This window comes from Lepisosteus oculatus, chromosome 1 (genome assembly GCF_040954835.1).
Source record: "Lepisosteus oculatus isolate fLepOcu1 chromosome 1, fLepOcu1.hap2, whole genome shotgun sequence".
Classification (NCBI taxonomy): domain Eukaryota; kingdom Metazoa; phylum Chordata; class Actinopteri; order Semionotiformes; family Lepisosteidae; genus Lepisosteus; species Lepisosteus oculatus.
In genome coordinates, this window is record NC_090696.1 from 27,298,679 (window position 1) to 27,311,381 (window position 12,703).

Genomic DNA, 12,703 nt, shown 5'->3' on the forward strand with positions numbered 1-12,703 from the left:
CCCACTGTTTGCTATTGAGATAGGAAAGTTGTCACATATCCAGTTCCGAATCTCAGCTGGCTTGCAGAGCAAGAATTTCAGCCCAGAATTGCTCATCGCTTAGGTCAAAGAATTAGTGTACTAGTATGGGGTATCAAGCTTCAGAATGAGCACTTTCACCATGTACTTAGACCTACAAAGTCACAAAGATTCAGTAATTCATTTTGGAAAACGAGCACAAGTGCAATTTGGAGATTACTGTAAGTCAGGAGAAAAGTTACATAAATTCTGTGGTAATTGCAAATCTCAGGACATTGGCTTTGGTAATTTCAATTTCATCAGTTTAAGGAATATACATGAGTGCAATCCCTTGTCAGTTTAACACCTGGACATATCAGAAAATAATACCAACTGTGCCATGAAGCAATTTCACTTATGACTGCAGCAGGGAGGACTGGTGGCTTGGCAATTAGTGCTGCTTCTCCATAACCCTTGGGTCCGTGGTCCTTACGCTCATCTGGGCTTTCTCTGGGTCCTATGCTTTCCTTCCCACTTCCCAAAGACATACTGGATAGCCTATCTTCAGCTGCTCTTTCTCCGTGGCCCTGTCATGGATGGGTGTCCTATCCAATGTGAGCAAGTCACGCCAGTTCAATTCTCGCAATTTCTAACTTTATGAAGTTCAAGCCTCAACAACAAAAAGCAAAGGATGTTTTTTGAGGTTAAATTGCCAACATACAGTAAGTGGTAAAATGCAGGCTTAACAGGAAAACAAAAGGCCACTGAAGCTATCTGTGAAAGTCATATTAACTTTATAGCCTGTCTTTTCTCACAGAGAAACATTCTAAGTTATTATTATTGTCTTCAAAACATTAGAACAGTTATTTTTCTGTTCTGTGGATATGAACTATAAATCATATTATAAGTCATGAAAAATATTTCTTATATAGGTCTTAAGACTTATTTATTTCCTATAAGACGGTGAGCCTAGTTTTTGAGAGTGTTTCTTCCTTACTTTGGAAAGCTCCATTTAATTAGGGTAAGGAAACAGACAGAAGTCTTATTAGTTCCCTTTGATGTAAGTGCCACTGCAGATCCTGTGGTACTGCTGAGCTATTGAGTCCTGGATGATGGGGCGCAATGGGAGTGATCTCCACCTGATTTTAATGGACTTCTGCTCAGCAGGGGTCTCTGTCACAATGGAGATAAACAAACACTGCGGATTCTCCCTCTCCAAACAACAGGAGCTTCATAAATAAAATCTATTTATTATAGAGGTCTCGGCGCTGCTTGACTTACATCTCCTTTAACAACCACAACATTTTAAAAAAAATGCATTTATGTATAAACCTGTCAATATCTTCTACTTTTTCGTAGTCTTCCATCTGGTCTAAATAGTTGGAGGCTGGTCCCCGCACTTGTTTTCTGGGAAAATCAGGAAAACACAAACTGCTTTCTCTTCTTCCATAGTACTGGCAAAACTCATCCACATCAGCTTGGAACAGTTCTAAAAAGAAAACAGAAAAAAAATGCTTACAGTCAGTAGGACCTTAAAAAAATCAATGTACTGTTGTATAGGGTGTGCTATATTTTAATTGCAGCAATGCTGTGTGGAAATTGAAAGATTGATATTCAAATATCCTTAATCAATAGAAAGACTTTTACACTTGCTTTGTTTTCAACAGAAATCTCTAATGGTAACACTACAGTTAATTTAACAGTAAATGTACTGGCAGTTTCAACCATATTTACTGTCACCAAAAACACTTAATTTAGACTTGAAAGTACTGGTCTCTGCAACAACAAATTCACAGTTTATTTTGTTACGATTTTTTAAAAACTTAAACTTAAATTTAAATATGTTACTGGACAGCACTGTAAAGCTAACAAATTTTATTGCATAAAATAATTATTTGTTTCTTGAGACGAATAAATATAACTAAATTTGTAACAGCTTAAAAGCCAAAATATTTAAATTATACAGAACTATGGTAACTCAGACAACATTTACTGAGAAGCCGTGTGTGATAAATACACCCTCAAATATAATATGGGAGACTTAAAATAATTTTTAAAATCTTTCAAAATATTCCCTTATGGACTGAAGGCACAACTATATGATCTTTATATGAAGTTTAAGAAGACCATGTGAACTAAAAACAACCTAAAAAACATCAATTCCCCTGTCTAAACAGGGGAAGAGGAGCACAAATATACCAGCGATAAAAACACACAGTCTCTTCTGTGATCAAGGATTTCTGAAACTTCACACTGAAAATGAGGCTGACTTGATAAAACTTAGATTATAACATTGGAAACAGAGCTAAATGTGACACAATGATCTAAACCTGAAAAGCCTTATTTAGCTATCTGTGGAAGGGTTCTAGTCAACCCATGACTGGTCACTCCAGAGACACTCACAGTTCGCAGGTATACCTACAGATTCATTCTGTAGAGGACACCTGAGCAATATGAACTAGAGTAGGTGACTGTCTCCCTTCTTTTTTGTCCTGTTTGGTCTCGAAGCACTGTGAGTCGTGTTTTTATTTTCATGTTGATAAGTACTTCATTAAATATAGCTATCACCTACTGTATACATCTTCTCAACTAATCACAACACTACGGAAGACAGAACTTTCTTAATAACTTCACTTTCTACCATTTGTATATGTAAAAGCAAGGTTAGCAGCTACGGCCAGCTATTTCATCAGCACGACATAGCTAACTTTGACCAGCAACATGGATGTATATATGCTTGGCAGGATCACCCCTCCAAATTAGGGTATTTTAAGAGCATACTGTCATTATATGGTTGAGACAGTTCCATCACCCATAGCATTGCAATTAGTTGAGTACAAATTAGTATTCATACCTATTCCTCATACCAATTCACTGCTTGCTCTTAACCTGGGAGGGTTTTCCTTCTGATATACAGTATCTATCTGCACTTTTTCGATGCTGTATTTGTAATACAATCCGAGTCCCTAAATCCAATGCTTTTATTTGCTTTACAGAAGTTTCTCTGGCAGCCACTTCATTCAAACTATGAAGCTAAAACTCAAAGTTTTCCTAAGAAGGCAGTGCATATGGATATTTTAAACTTGTTAACTCCTTGGTTGTTTTATTCACTACACGTCACTGATAAAAAGTAAGGGCTGTGCAAGCTGTGCCATTCATTCCATTCAATTGTATAACCCAATGCATTTCCATTAAACACTGGAATGGAATAATAATTAATAATCTGGTTAATACAACATCCTAAGACAACTCGAACGGCAGGAATGTATGAAGTTACATATTTTGTCTTATTTATCAGTCCTCTGTCTTATGTCCCAATAATTTTCCTTATTCTCCGCAAATATATGGTATATTCATGGTATGTGTACAAAAATAAAAAATATCTGGAATACAAAAGGACAAAGATAATTTGGAAATCTTGCATTTCGATATGTTTATAGACATAGAGCAGAAAAGGCTGGAACTGTACATTGAAGTCCATGTAAAGATCTTTCCCTTCTTTTTTAGCACTACCAACAAGCTATGTCCACATCCCAGTGCTAAAGTTATACTTCCATCTGGCTGTCTTCCAAGACAACCTGGGTGGCCACCCAAAGCACTTGACATCTTGATGCACTTCAGCAGTTTTACATATACACAAACTTTGTAGAAAAATAAATTTGTCATTCGTCACCACATATGTTGATCTGGGGAGTGAGGTTCCTCTGGCTCCAGCTCCTGTTCATTTCAGTGCTCGAGGTTTAACTCTCTCTCAGCTGCTATCGTTTTCCTTGCCTATTGTTTTCATTTCCCTTTAAGCAGCAGCTTAATAGGGACACTCATCTCTGTGCTGCCATTCGGGCGAAAGACGTTTGTAATTCTGGAATGTGTGCGTCTGGATTCATACGCCAGAAATCAATTTTTATGTTGAGGTACTTATCTCTGAAGATCTAATCTGTTATGGATACTCACTATGTACTCTTGGCAATTTAGTTCATTTAATATTTATGCATTAGGGATTGTGATGAAAACCAAGAAACAGCTGGACTGCATTTTGTAACTAAAGAGAACTTGCAGTTCAATAACGCCATCATTTAATTTTCAATTTATCTGAGGTTTTGGATTAAATATACACCAATCAAATTTTAGAGATGGAGTTCGCACCAGATGTGGACAAATGCATTTGATATATTGACAGTATACTACCCCATTAAAAAAAACTTGCCTGTCGTTGATTTAATTTACGTCTCATTCAAAAAAATGAATTAATTAACAAATAAATAATCTTGGTGATTTTGCAGAACCTGTATTTGTAGGAAGTGGGGAGGCCTGCCCGCAGTTTCTTCAGTACTTTCACATGTGGTTTAAGGAGGTGTCAGTCATGTCTAGACTTCACTGGGGATTCCTACAGAGCTACAAATGGTGCAGCAAGGCTGACATCAGGCCTTCAGGCTTAGTAAGCAAGGTTAGGAATATATTGGTCATAAAACCACTAATTTACAAGGCCTGCAGCTTGTAGTGTTTAGTAGCTGTGTTGATAAAGGTAAGAAACCACAAAAGCAAAATTCCATAAATCAAGGGAAAGCTCTGCCAATTAAAACGTCTCAGAATAAATCAGTGTCAAAATGTTCTTTATGTATCGTGACAGGACATAGTCCTTTTAATCAAAAGGCAATTAAAATCAGATACAAGGCTTTGGCTCGAACTATATGATCTAGTTTAAAAATGTTTCCCTCAGTGCCTAGATATACCTTTTCGTACTTCATACAGGTTTCTAGTAACTTAGGTGATTCTTTTATATTATCTTTACAACATCAAAAACAACACAATGTACCTACATGATTCATCATGGGCTACATGGTTATCAATGGTATGCAATGCCCAAACCATTTTCTTTATACTGACATTACTCCTCGAAGATACATTCAAATCCCCCAAAAGGATCTTAAAACCACCAAGTAACAAGCTTTAGTGAGTTTTTTTAGGCTAGGCTTCTTACATTTTTGGTCACTGTCATTATGTTAGGCTTTCACTAACTTTCAGACCATAGATATTTTTTTTAACCCAAGCATAATCCGTAATGCCCAGGAAAATATATATATATTTTTATATAAACCCATATACATTCTACATCCACACACTTCTCAATATTATAAAGCATCATAAAGCATGTGGACAGAATTTAAGAAAAGTTTTCCTTTTCTCTTTTAGGGGGATATCCTAAGACTTTCCCCAAAAGACACATAAGCCAGTGGGAATAATATTTTGCTGTACAACAGATTGTTTGAGTAGTTTGACATTGTTGTATTACTTCTGCTAAAAGCAGAACTAATTAATTTAAGCAAAAGTCACTTGATTACCCTTCCTCCTCCCACAAGAACCCATATATTAGTTTAGAATGTGCAGTTTCTAGAGGACTGTAAATATACCAAACAACTAGGGACCGTTTTGTCCAAAATGAACACAAAGAAAAACAATAAAAACCGGGCGTTTTCCATATAGAAAATACTGGCACATATGAATATTTTCTTGAGCATTTCATCAGTCTGCTTGGCTTAATATGGTCCCAAAGTGAACATCAGTTGGCTGAATCATCATCATCAGAAGTACAGCTATTAGTTCCAGTTAGATGCATTATTACCTGGTATGTGACCTCTGCAGGCATAGTAGAACTCTCTGCAATAGTCTTTGCACAGCTTGGGTAGAACTAGCTCTCTGTCAGCAGCTGCCTCCATGTCAGGTGAATGAAATAGAATCTGAGCATGTTGGGAGCAGCGTGCACACTTGATTTCTTCCAGCAGCTTTGCACACTCTGTGTTGTTGGTAGCAGAAAATATCTGAAAGCCACAAACCAGAAACACATAAATAAATGACTGTGAGTCCACATAAAAATCAGGAAGAGAGCTACAGCTGTGGGTAGCAATGAAGGAAGAGCAAGATGGAGACATTGTAGCAGGTATTTGTGCTTTTGAGTTTAAGAAGACTATACATTTTAAAAGAAACTTGTAAGAACAAGGATTTCCCATACAGCACATGCACAGATGGGGGTTGAACCTCTGATGCAGCTGAAGGCTGTTGCTTTGAGGAGACATAAATCATGTCTTACACAAAATGCACCTGCTAGGCTCCCTAAATGCTCATACATTCATACTGTACATACATTGGTGTGTGAGTCATTTTACAATATTTGATGCTTCAGTAAAGAGTCACACATTCAATACACATTAAAATGAAAATACAAACATATAACCCCAATAAGTAGCATTTGTTTGTTTGGTGAGGCCAAACTAATGTTTTTTAGACAGCAATGAGGCAAGGGTTGAGTTGAAATAAACTTTATATTTCTAATACATAACGCAAAATACAGTAAAAGATAAGAAGTAAGTAATATTATGAAGAGAGAGCTGCTAAACTGCATGAAAAAATCACAAAGCCTAAATACATAAAATACTAATGAAAAACAGTCACAATTTGTTTTCCAAGCTGGTTTCTAATTTCAGTTGTTTTGTAATCACAAACAGAAATGTTATTATTCACATTGTGTGAAAACACATATACTGTATGAGTGCATGTACATTGTATACATTCAAGGCATACTCTAAATGCTTATGGTTCACCACTTTTTTATGTGTATTTTTCCAACACATAAATCACAATTTAATATTTTGAGCAGTATAAATTTGAATGAGAACAAATCTTTCAATTAGAACACTATCCAAATGTTGCTGGTTTTGTGCCCATGTTACAGAACTATTGCTTAGTGTTTTTGACACAACAGTGCATCACTGTAGTACACTGGAAGGGTATGTACTACACTAGAAGATAGACACTGTATATCTCCAGTAAAATTGCCTACATGGACTAAATTCAAATCAAGGGGCTTCCAATCCTCTGTCATCTGGTGAGGTTCTCACCCTCACTTTATTATACACATGCTTTCCTTTACCAACACATGTGTCCCTGCAGACTCTAGTTCTACTCAGAGCTTGTTGGAATGTGATTATGGTCACATAGAAACTAAACAAAAGATTAAGGAGAAGAGATTCGATAAATTAACTGAAATGAAATACAATATTACTCTTTTTCAAACTCCATGCTGCTCTAGCACAGCCAGCTGTGTGAGGTCCACAGTGTAAATACCCATTTGGAGATAGATAGAGTCATCATTCTAGCTTTGGTATCAACAAACTAACAGTCTGGCGAAGTCAATTAAACCTGCTCCTGGCCAAACCTGCAACACCGCCCTTTTGCATTGGCTGGGTAGACATGGACAGCTTTTTCTCCATTCAACAATAAACAAAAACCTCGGCTGTGAAAGTCTTCAATTGAAGAAGGCCTTTTTTTGTGCACAATGGAAATAGCACCACCGCCCCCCCCCTCCATTTTCAAGCATAAAAAGTACAGAGCGTGCTACCTTCACTGTGCCAAGCTGTGACTTAACACTCAAAATGAAATTCATAACATTATAGTAACACGTTAGAAGCTTGACTGCTGTTAACTAATTTAAAACATCTGCAGCCAATGTTCCCCTTTCTGTCATTCTATACAAATGCAGCAGCCAAAGGGCAGTGTGCAATCAGATTTAGGCTAATGTGTACAGATGGCAGATGAAGTGAGAAGAGCCTTTGGATTGAACAGGAGTATAACAGTAAATATAAAACAGAAATAAATACTTATAGATTCCTTTAGGATCACCTGACAGAATTATATGCATCTGATGACTTTTTTTTATTAGATGATGAATTGTCAAACTGTTCCGAGACTAGCTGAAGATAATCAGAAGCTGACATCTATGCTCAAGTGAATTCTGTTAAAACTATGTTAAGGCCTTTGTAGAAGGAAACAGCTGTCAAAACCCCATACTCTATTATAGCCTCTGTTCAGTACATGTTAGGGATTTTTCAACCATCTTACATTTCTTACGAATCTATCTCACTGTCCATTAAAGAAGACATAAATCTGTCGATATGCATAGAGCTAGAAGGATATTGGCTCAGACTTTTTTGTCCCAAGAGCATGAACAGTTCTTTTGAGAAAAGATAAAACTGCCTTATGCAACTTTATTTGCATATAGAATTTAAATAGTATTCTTTTCATTCCTGTAAGCTTTTTTGTAATGTGTTAAATTGTGCTCGGAAGTCTTACTCATAATTGTAGATGGACAAGCAGGGTGAAACACAAACATAATCAATGCCATTAAACTCCTCAAATATGAAGAACAGGGCACAGATCTGTTTGGTGTGCTGCTCTGAGGTGGACTGTGCCATTACAATGCCTTAATCAAAAGACCAGTATGTAAATGGATCATTGTACATGGGCAGCTGTTAAAGATACTCCAGGATTAGTTATTTGTTTCATTGGATCTGCACAACAATAGCTTTTGTCTGTGAAATTGCCAGAGCAAACATATCAATGTACAAGGACACACTTGAAAACAATTACTTGTCACCCATTCTTTGACAGCCCTGACTGTGAGACAATCTTAGGATAAGAAATCACCAGTGGCTAGCCAATAAACATGCTTCAAGGAACTCTGGTTATTAAAAGTCATATGTCATCCATGCTTTAACATACCCCTTTAAGGAAATGAAAACAGAGAAAAATGTGAAGTTTTGTCCCGTATTGCAAATACTCCATTATTCATCTGATACAGCCTCCTGAAGATGAATCCAATCTTTCTTATTGCTTTCTGTCTAAAATGATTTTCTCTTCAACACTTTACCTCTGTTGCTTTCACAAAATATGTCTTACAATGGGAGAACTGCACTGCTGCTTCTCCCAAGCGTTAAGGAAAACACTTCTGCTGGGCTGAGAATAGACAGTTTGTGAGGGGGTTGGGGGTGCAGGGGGGGGGGGGGGGACAAATGCTCACTCAAAGGCATGAACACTTGGACAGAGCGAAAGACTGAGAGAGAATGATGTTCTCCAGTTTCACCCATTAGTGAACCAACTAACAAACACAATGGTGTTGTTGTTATTCTTTTACCATAAGCACAGGACTCCGTGTGTGGGCAGCAGTGTAGTGGGGAGGAGGATAAGTCGACCCCTTTTTGTCCTATTGATTTTTTCCTATTTGCATGACTTGAGCAAATTAAATGATGCAATATGGCTTTTTTGTCACAAAACAAAGTGAGAGGTACCACCCAGACACATATGTTGATTCGCTGAACCTGTTTACATGAGAATAGAATGAATTCTACCGTGAACTCAGCATAAAAATTCGATTCAAGCCTAGGCTTTTTCGCACTACGCTTGGACCAGAAAGACTGGAACAAGATTTTTTTAAAGGTTAGATTCCTCGCGGATATTTGACAGTGTTGTAAGTGTGGAAATTGCAATTTAAAGGCCCTGATGCCATGGTGAAAAGACACCTGATTGTTTATTTCGCGTGCGTTGATTTTCAATTATGTCCCGCCGCTAATGAACCCTTTCCCCCTCAGTAGATACAAACTGGCGGCAGATGCCTTGGTGGTCGCTGCGCTGCACTGTATTGATATTAGGCAGCACACGTGAATACACTTCACCTGTCTTTATCTACGACGTTTTTCCAAACTTAACACATCGTGAATACAGATGAGAACGCATATGACACAATGTTTTGTCGCCACAGCAGTAGTAACTTGTTGCGTAGTTATTTCTGAAAACCCACTTCTTGACGGTGAAGAGTGCTGTAAAAGGGGAGAGGTGCGCTGGTCTGTTATTTAGCGAAATGACGTTTGGCGCAATAAAGGTTCGTAGACTACTGTGATAAAAAAAACAACCCTGCCAACCTCTCGCCCTGTTTCTGCTGTGCCTGTTTAAAGCACGGACGCGAAAGGTTAGAGAAGGATATCCATGGTAACACCGCAACGCTTTCGACACGCTCCAGTCAGGAAAGGTTCCCTACCTCTGCAACCGCGGTCCCTCTCATCGCCACTCGCACCAGACCTGCGTTTTCCGTCCCTGCTGGGAGCCTCTACAGTGCCCAGGCGGAATGACGAAGGGACACGCAGCTGTGTGCAAGCCTAGGAATAAACCCGTGGGTAGGATCCAAATACCCACGCCTGTGTTGAACCTCTGCGGGTATTAAATCAACAGGCTTGCTTCCCATTGACTCCAGGAGCGGAATACTGGAGGTGTCTTAACAGTACCGAGCCAAGCGGGAGATACATAAACAGCGATTTAAAAAAAAAGAGGCGAGACAGAGATCCGTACATACCCGGGCATCCCGCAGGTGCAGATTCTGATAGGTAGCTCTCCTGGTGTGACAGCAAGACGCGCGAGGGTACAACGTGTGACAAACCTGCGCGCTGCTGCTGCTACCGCCGCTGCTGTCTAGTGACAGTTTTCTCTCTCTTTTTTTCAGACGCCTCGGTGTGCTTCCATCCAGACATCTCCTCCTCCTTGGACTTAATTCACCTTTTTCACCAAACTTCGCATCACCACATTCCCAGACGTTAACCGCGACGGCCAGTACCAGCACAAATTTCAGATGCTTCATGCTGAAAAGCTGAACACCAAACAGGACGAAATCAAACGGAAAAAAAAAAAAATAGAGGAACAACTTAATTCGCAAGTTAAAAAAACTTCTTTTTTTTTTCGCACAATTCAATTCGTGTCTTGTGTCCAGAGGTATATAAAAATAATAATAATAATTTAGTAATATATACACATACAAGGAATTTAATTTAAATATTTTTAAAGAAAAAAATAATTCTTTAAAATAAATTAAGGCGAGCGCTGGTTATGGTGCCATGAAACAGAACAAAAACATTTGCTGATCTATAAAAAAAAATCCAAAACAATTCAAGTGTTTTGATGTCAGTTTTAACGTTCTTGCTTGCTGTTAAGTTTAAATTCTGTGACTGCACAGTGGAGGGTGCATTAGGTAAGACAGTAGCACTAAGTCTCGACTCTCTCTGGGTCTCCAGAAATGCTCACATGTTTCTTTTTGCTCTTTTCTGCTTCTTTTTAACCAGCGCGCGAGGAGAGGAGCGAGCCCCGTGACGTATCACAAACTAGCGAGTGCGCGCTCTTTGCCCCACGGGAGCTCGCGCACACACACACACACTGGAGAGGATGGATTACCTGTCAAGAGAGCTGAACGTTTTCCTTTTATTCTGTGACAAAATGAAGTGTTGAAATTGGGTTGGAACCGACACGATCTCCCGCCTCCATCTCCGTTTTTGGCTCAGTTGACTTTGACAAGGTTTTTTTTTTGTGCCGCTTGCGGGAGTTAAAAAGGTTAAAGTTTAGGGTAAATATTTTATGTATGTTTATTCATTGTACATAATAGATACGATGATATGTGTGCATGAGTGTCCGTAATATGTATATATACACACACAACGTGTGTATATGTCTGTTTGTATATGAACTTTAGAATTATTTACTTTATTGGATCGTGTACGTCTCTAGGTTTAAGTGTGAATGTATTATTTTTGTTTCCATAAGCTTTTTAGTTGTTTTCAGTCTAGCATGTTCGTATTTACGTTTAGTTCCAAACAGTCATAATTAAGCAGATTTAAATTTCAAATAATTACTCCGCTAATATTATACAAAAGACAATGCCTTACGTTTCTCGGGAAAGCTTTGTGCGTTAGTTTTTAGTGTTTATTTTTAAACACTCTATTTTCATGCCCAGAAATATAAAACACATGAATCTAGAATAATTATTTTCTAACCACACACCGCCACAAAATAATACAGAGTATAATTTAATGTTTAAAAAAATAGTTGTAGAGGTCTAAGTATAAGTTAGTTTGCATAACATTCAAGCGCATGGTCCTGTCACGAACCGCCCTACCACACATTTCTTGATATTTGCGAAATATTTGTATTTACAAAGTAACCCTTTAACCGCAAAACTGTATTTTCTCCTGAGTCAATCTGAGCTTTATTTGTTGCTGTTCTTTTCTAAAAAAACAAACAAACGTATTACAGCAGTTTTTGTTCAGCTAAGAAGATATGTGAAAGACTTGCGTTTCACGAAAAACGCACGCTTTCTTATGTTCAGTCGTAACAGTATCCCAGATTTCCAGAATTAAAAGATCTGACGTATTATGGGAAGTTCAATAACGACATACTGTATAAATGAGAGGCCTCTTTAATAGAATATTACATACTTTCGGTAAATTCATTTTTCTGTCACATGGAAATACAAATTAGCACATAAGAACAACCTCTCTCACTCTACAGCAAATGAAGCACGCGTTATCTACTTACCGAATCACTGTAATGGACTTTTACCTCAGTCAGTACAGTTCTCATGTTATGACGACTGCATTGTTTGAAATATTTCGGAAATTATAGAGTTCAGCATACATGCAATACATTTAAAGCACAATACAAAATAATAATAATATAACGGTACATAAAAAAGTTTCAAATTCAATGAGGCAGGTGAGGCACCGGTAGTTGCCACCAAATATATTTTTCATATTCTTTAAAGAGTCGATTTAGCAAGGGAAATGCAGGTACTTATGAACTATTTTCATTTTTTTAAAACACATCCATTCATCAATAAACACTGCACTTAGTCCAGTACCGCTGGAGCCTAACCCTGCTGAAAAAGGGCTCAAGACAGGATACACCCAGGATGGGACACCAGTCCATTGCAGGGCTGTTTTCAACAAAAATAAATCAAGACATTAAAGAGCATCTAATTGAGGAATCAGATCACTTTATTGGCCATATACAATTTCTTGTATTAGGAAGTTGTCTTTTCACATACCCCAACTTGCTCTCC

General features: G+C 37.9%; 1 protein-coding gene and 1 long non-coding RNA gene across 4 annotated transcripts in view; one reads left to right on the forward strand and one right to left on the reverse strand.

Moving 5' to 3' along the window:
- hhip (hedgehog interacting protein) overlaps positions 1-11,121 on the reverse strand; it is a 43,582-nt gene extending 32,461 nt beyond the window's left edge. Inside the window, exons 1-4 of one of the 3 annotated variants that reach the window (XM_015344726.2) lie at positions 11,044-11,121; positions 10,175-10,465; positions 5,618-5,813; positions 1,330-1,486 (exon numbers count right to left, since the gene is read on the reverse strand). In XM_015344726.2, coding sequence (XP_015200212.2) covers positions 1,330-1,486; positions 5,618-5,813; positions 10,175-10,456 — 635 coding nt within the window. In that variant the 5' untranslated portion in view covers positions 10,457-10,465; positions 11,044-11,121. Of the gene's footprint in view, positions 1-1,329; positions 1,487-5,617; positions 5,814-9,862; positions 10,112-10,174; positions 10,466-10,896; positions 11,018-11,043 lie in introns of those variants that run through there. The other 2 variants (XM_006629500.3, XM_015344727.2) reach the window with 2 other exon arrangements.
- On the forward strand, positions 9,888-11,349 carry LOC138238397 (uncharacterized). Its single transcript, XR_011189405.1, has 3 exons — positions 9,888-9,998; positions 10,322-10,587; positions 10,935-11,349. It is a non-coding gene; the product is annotated as an uncharacterized lncRNA (long non-coding RNA).
- Positions 11,350-12,703: the final 1,354 nt, after the last annotated feature.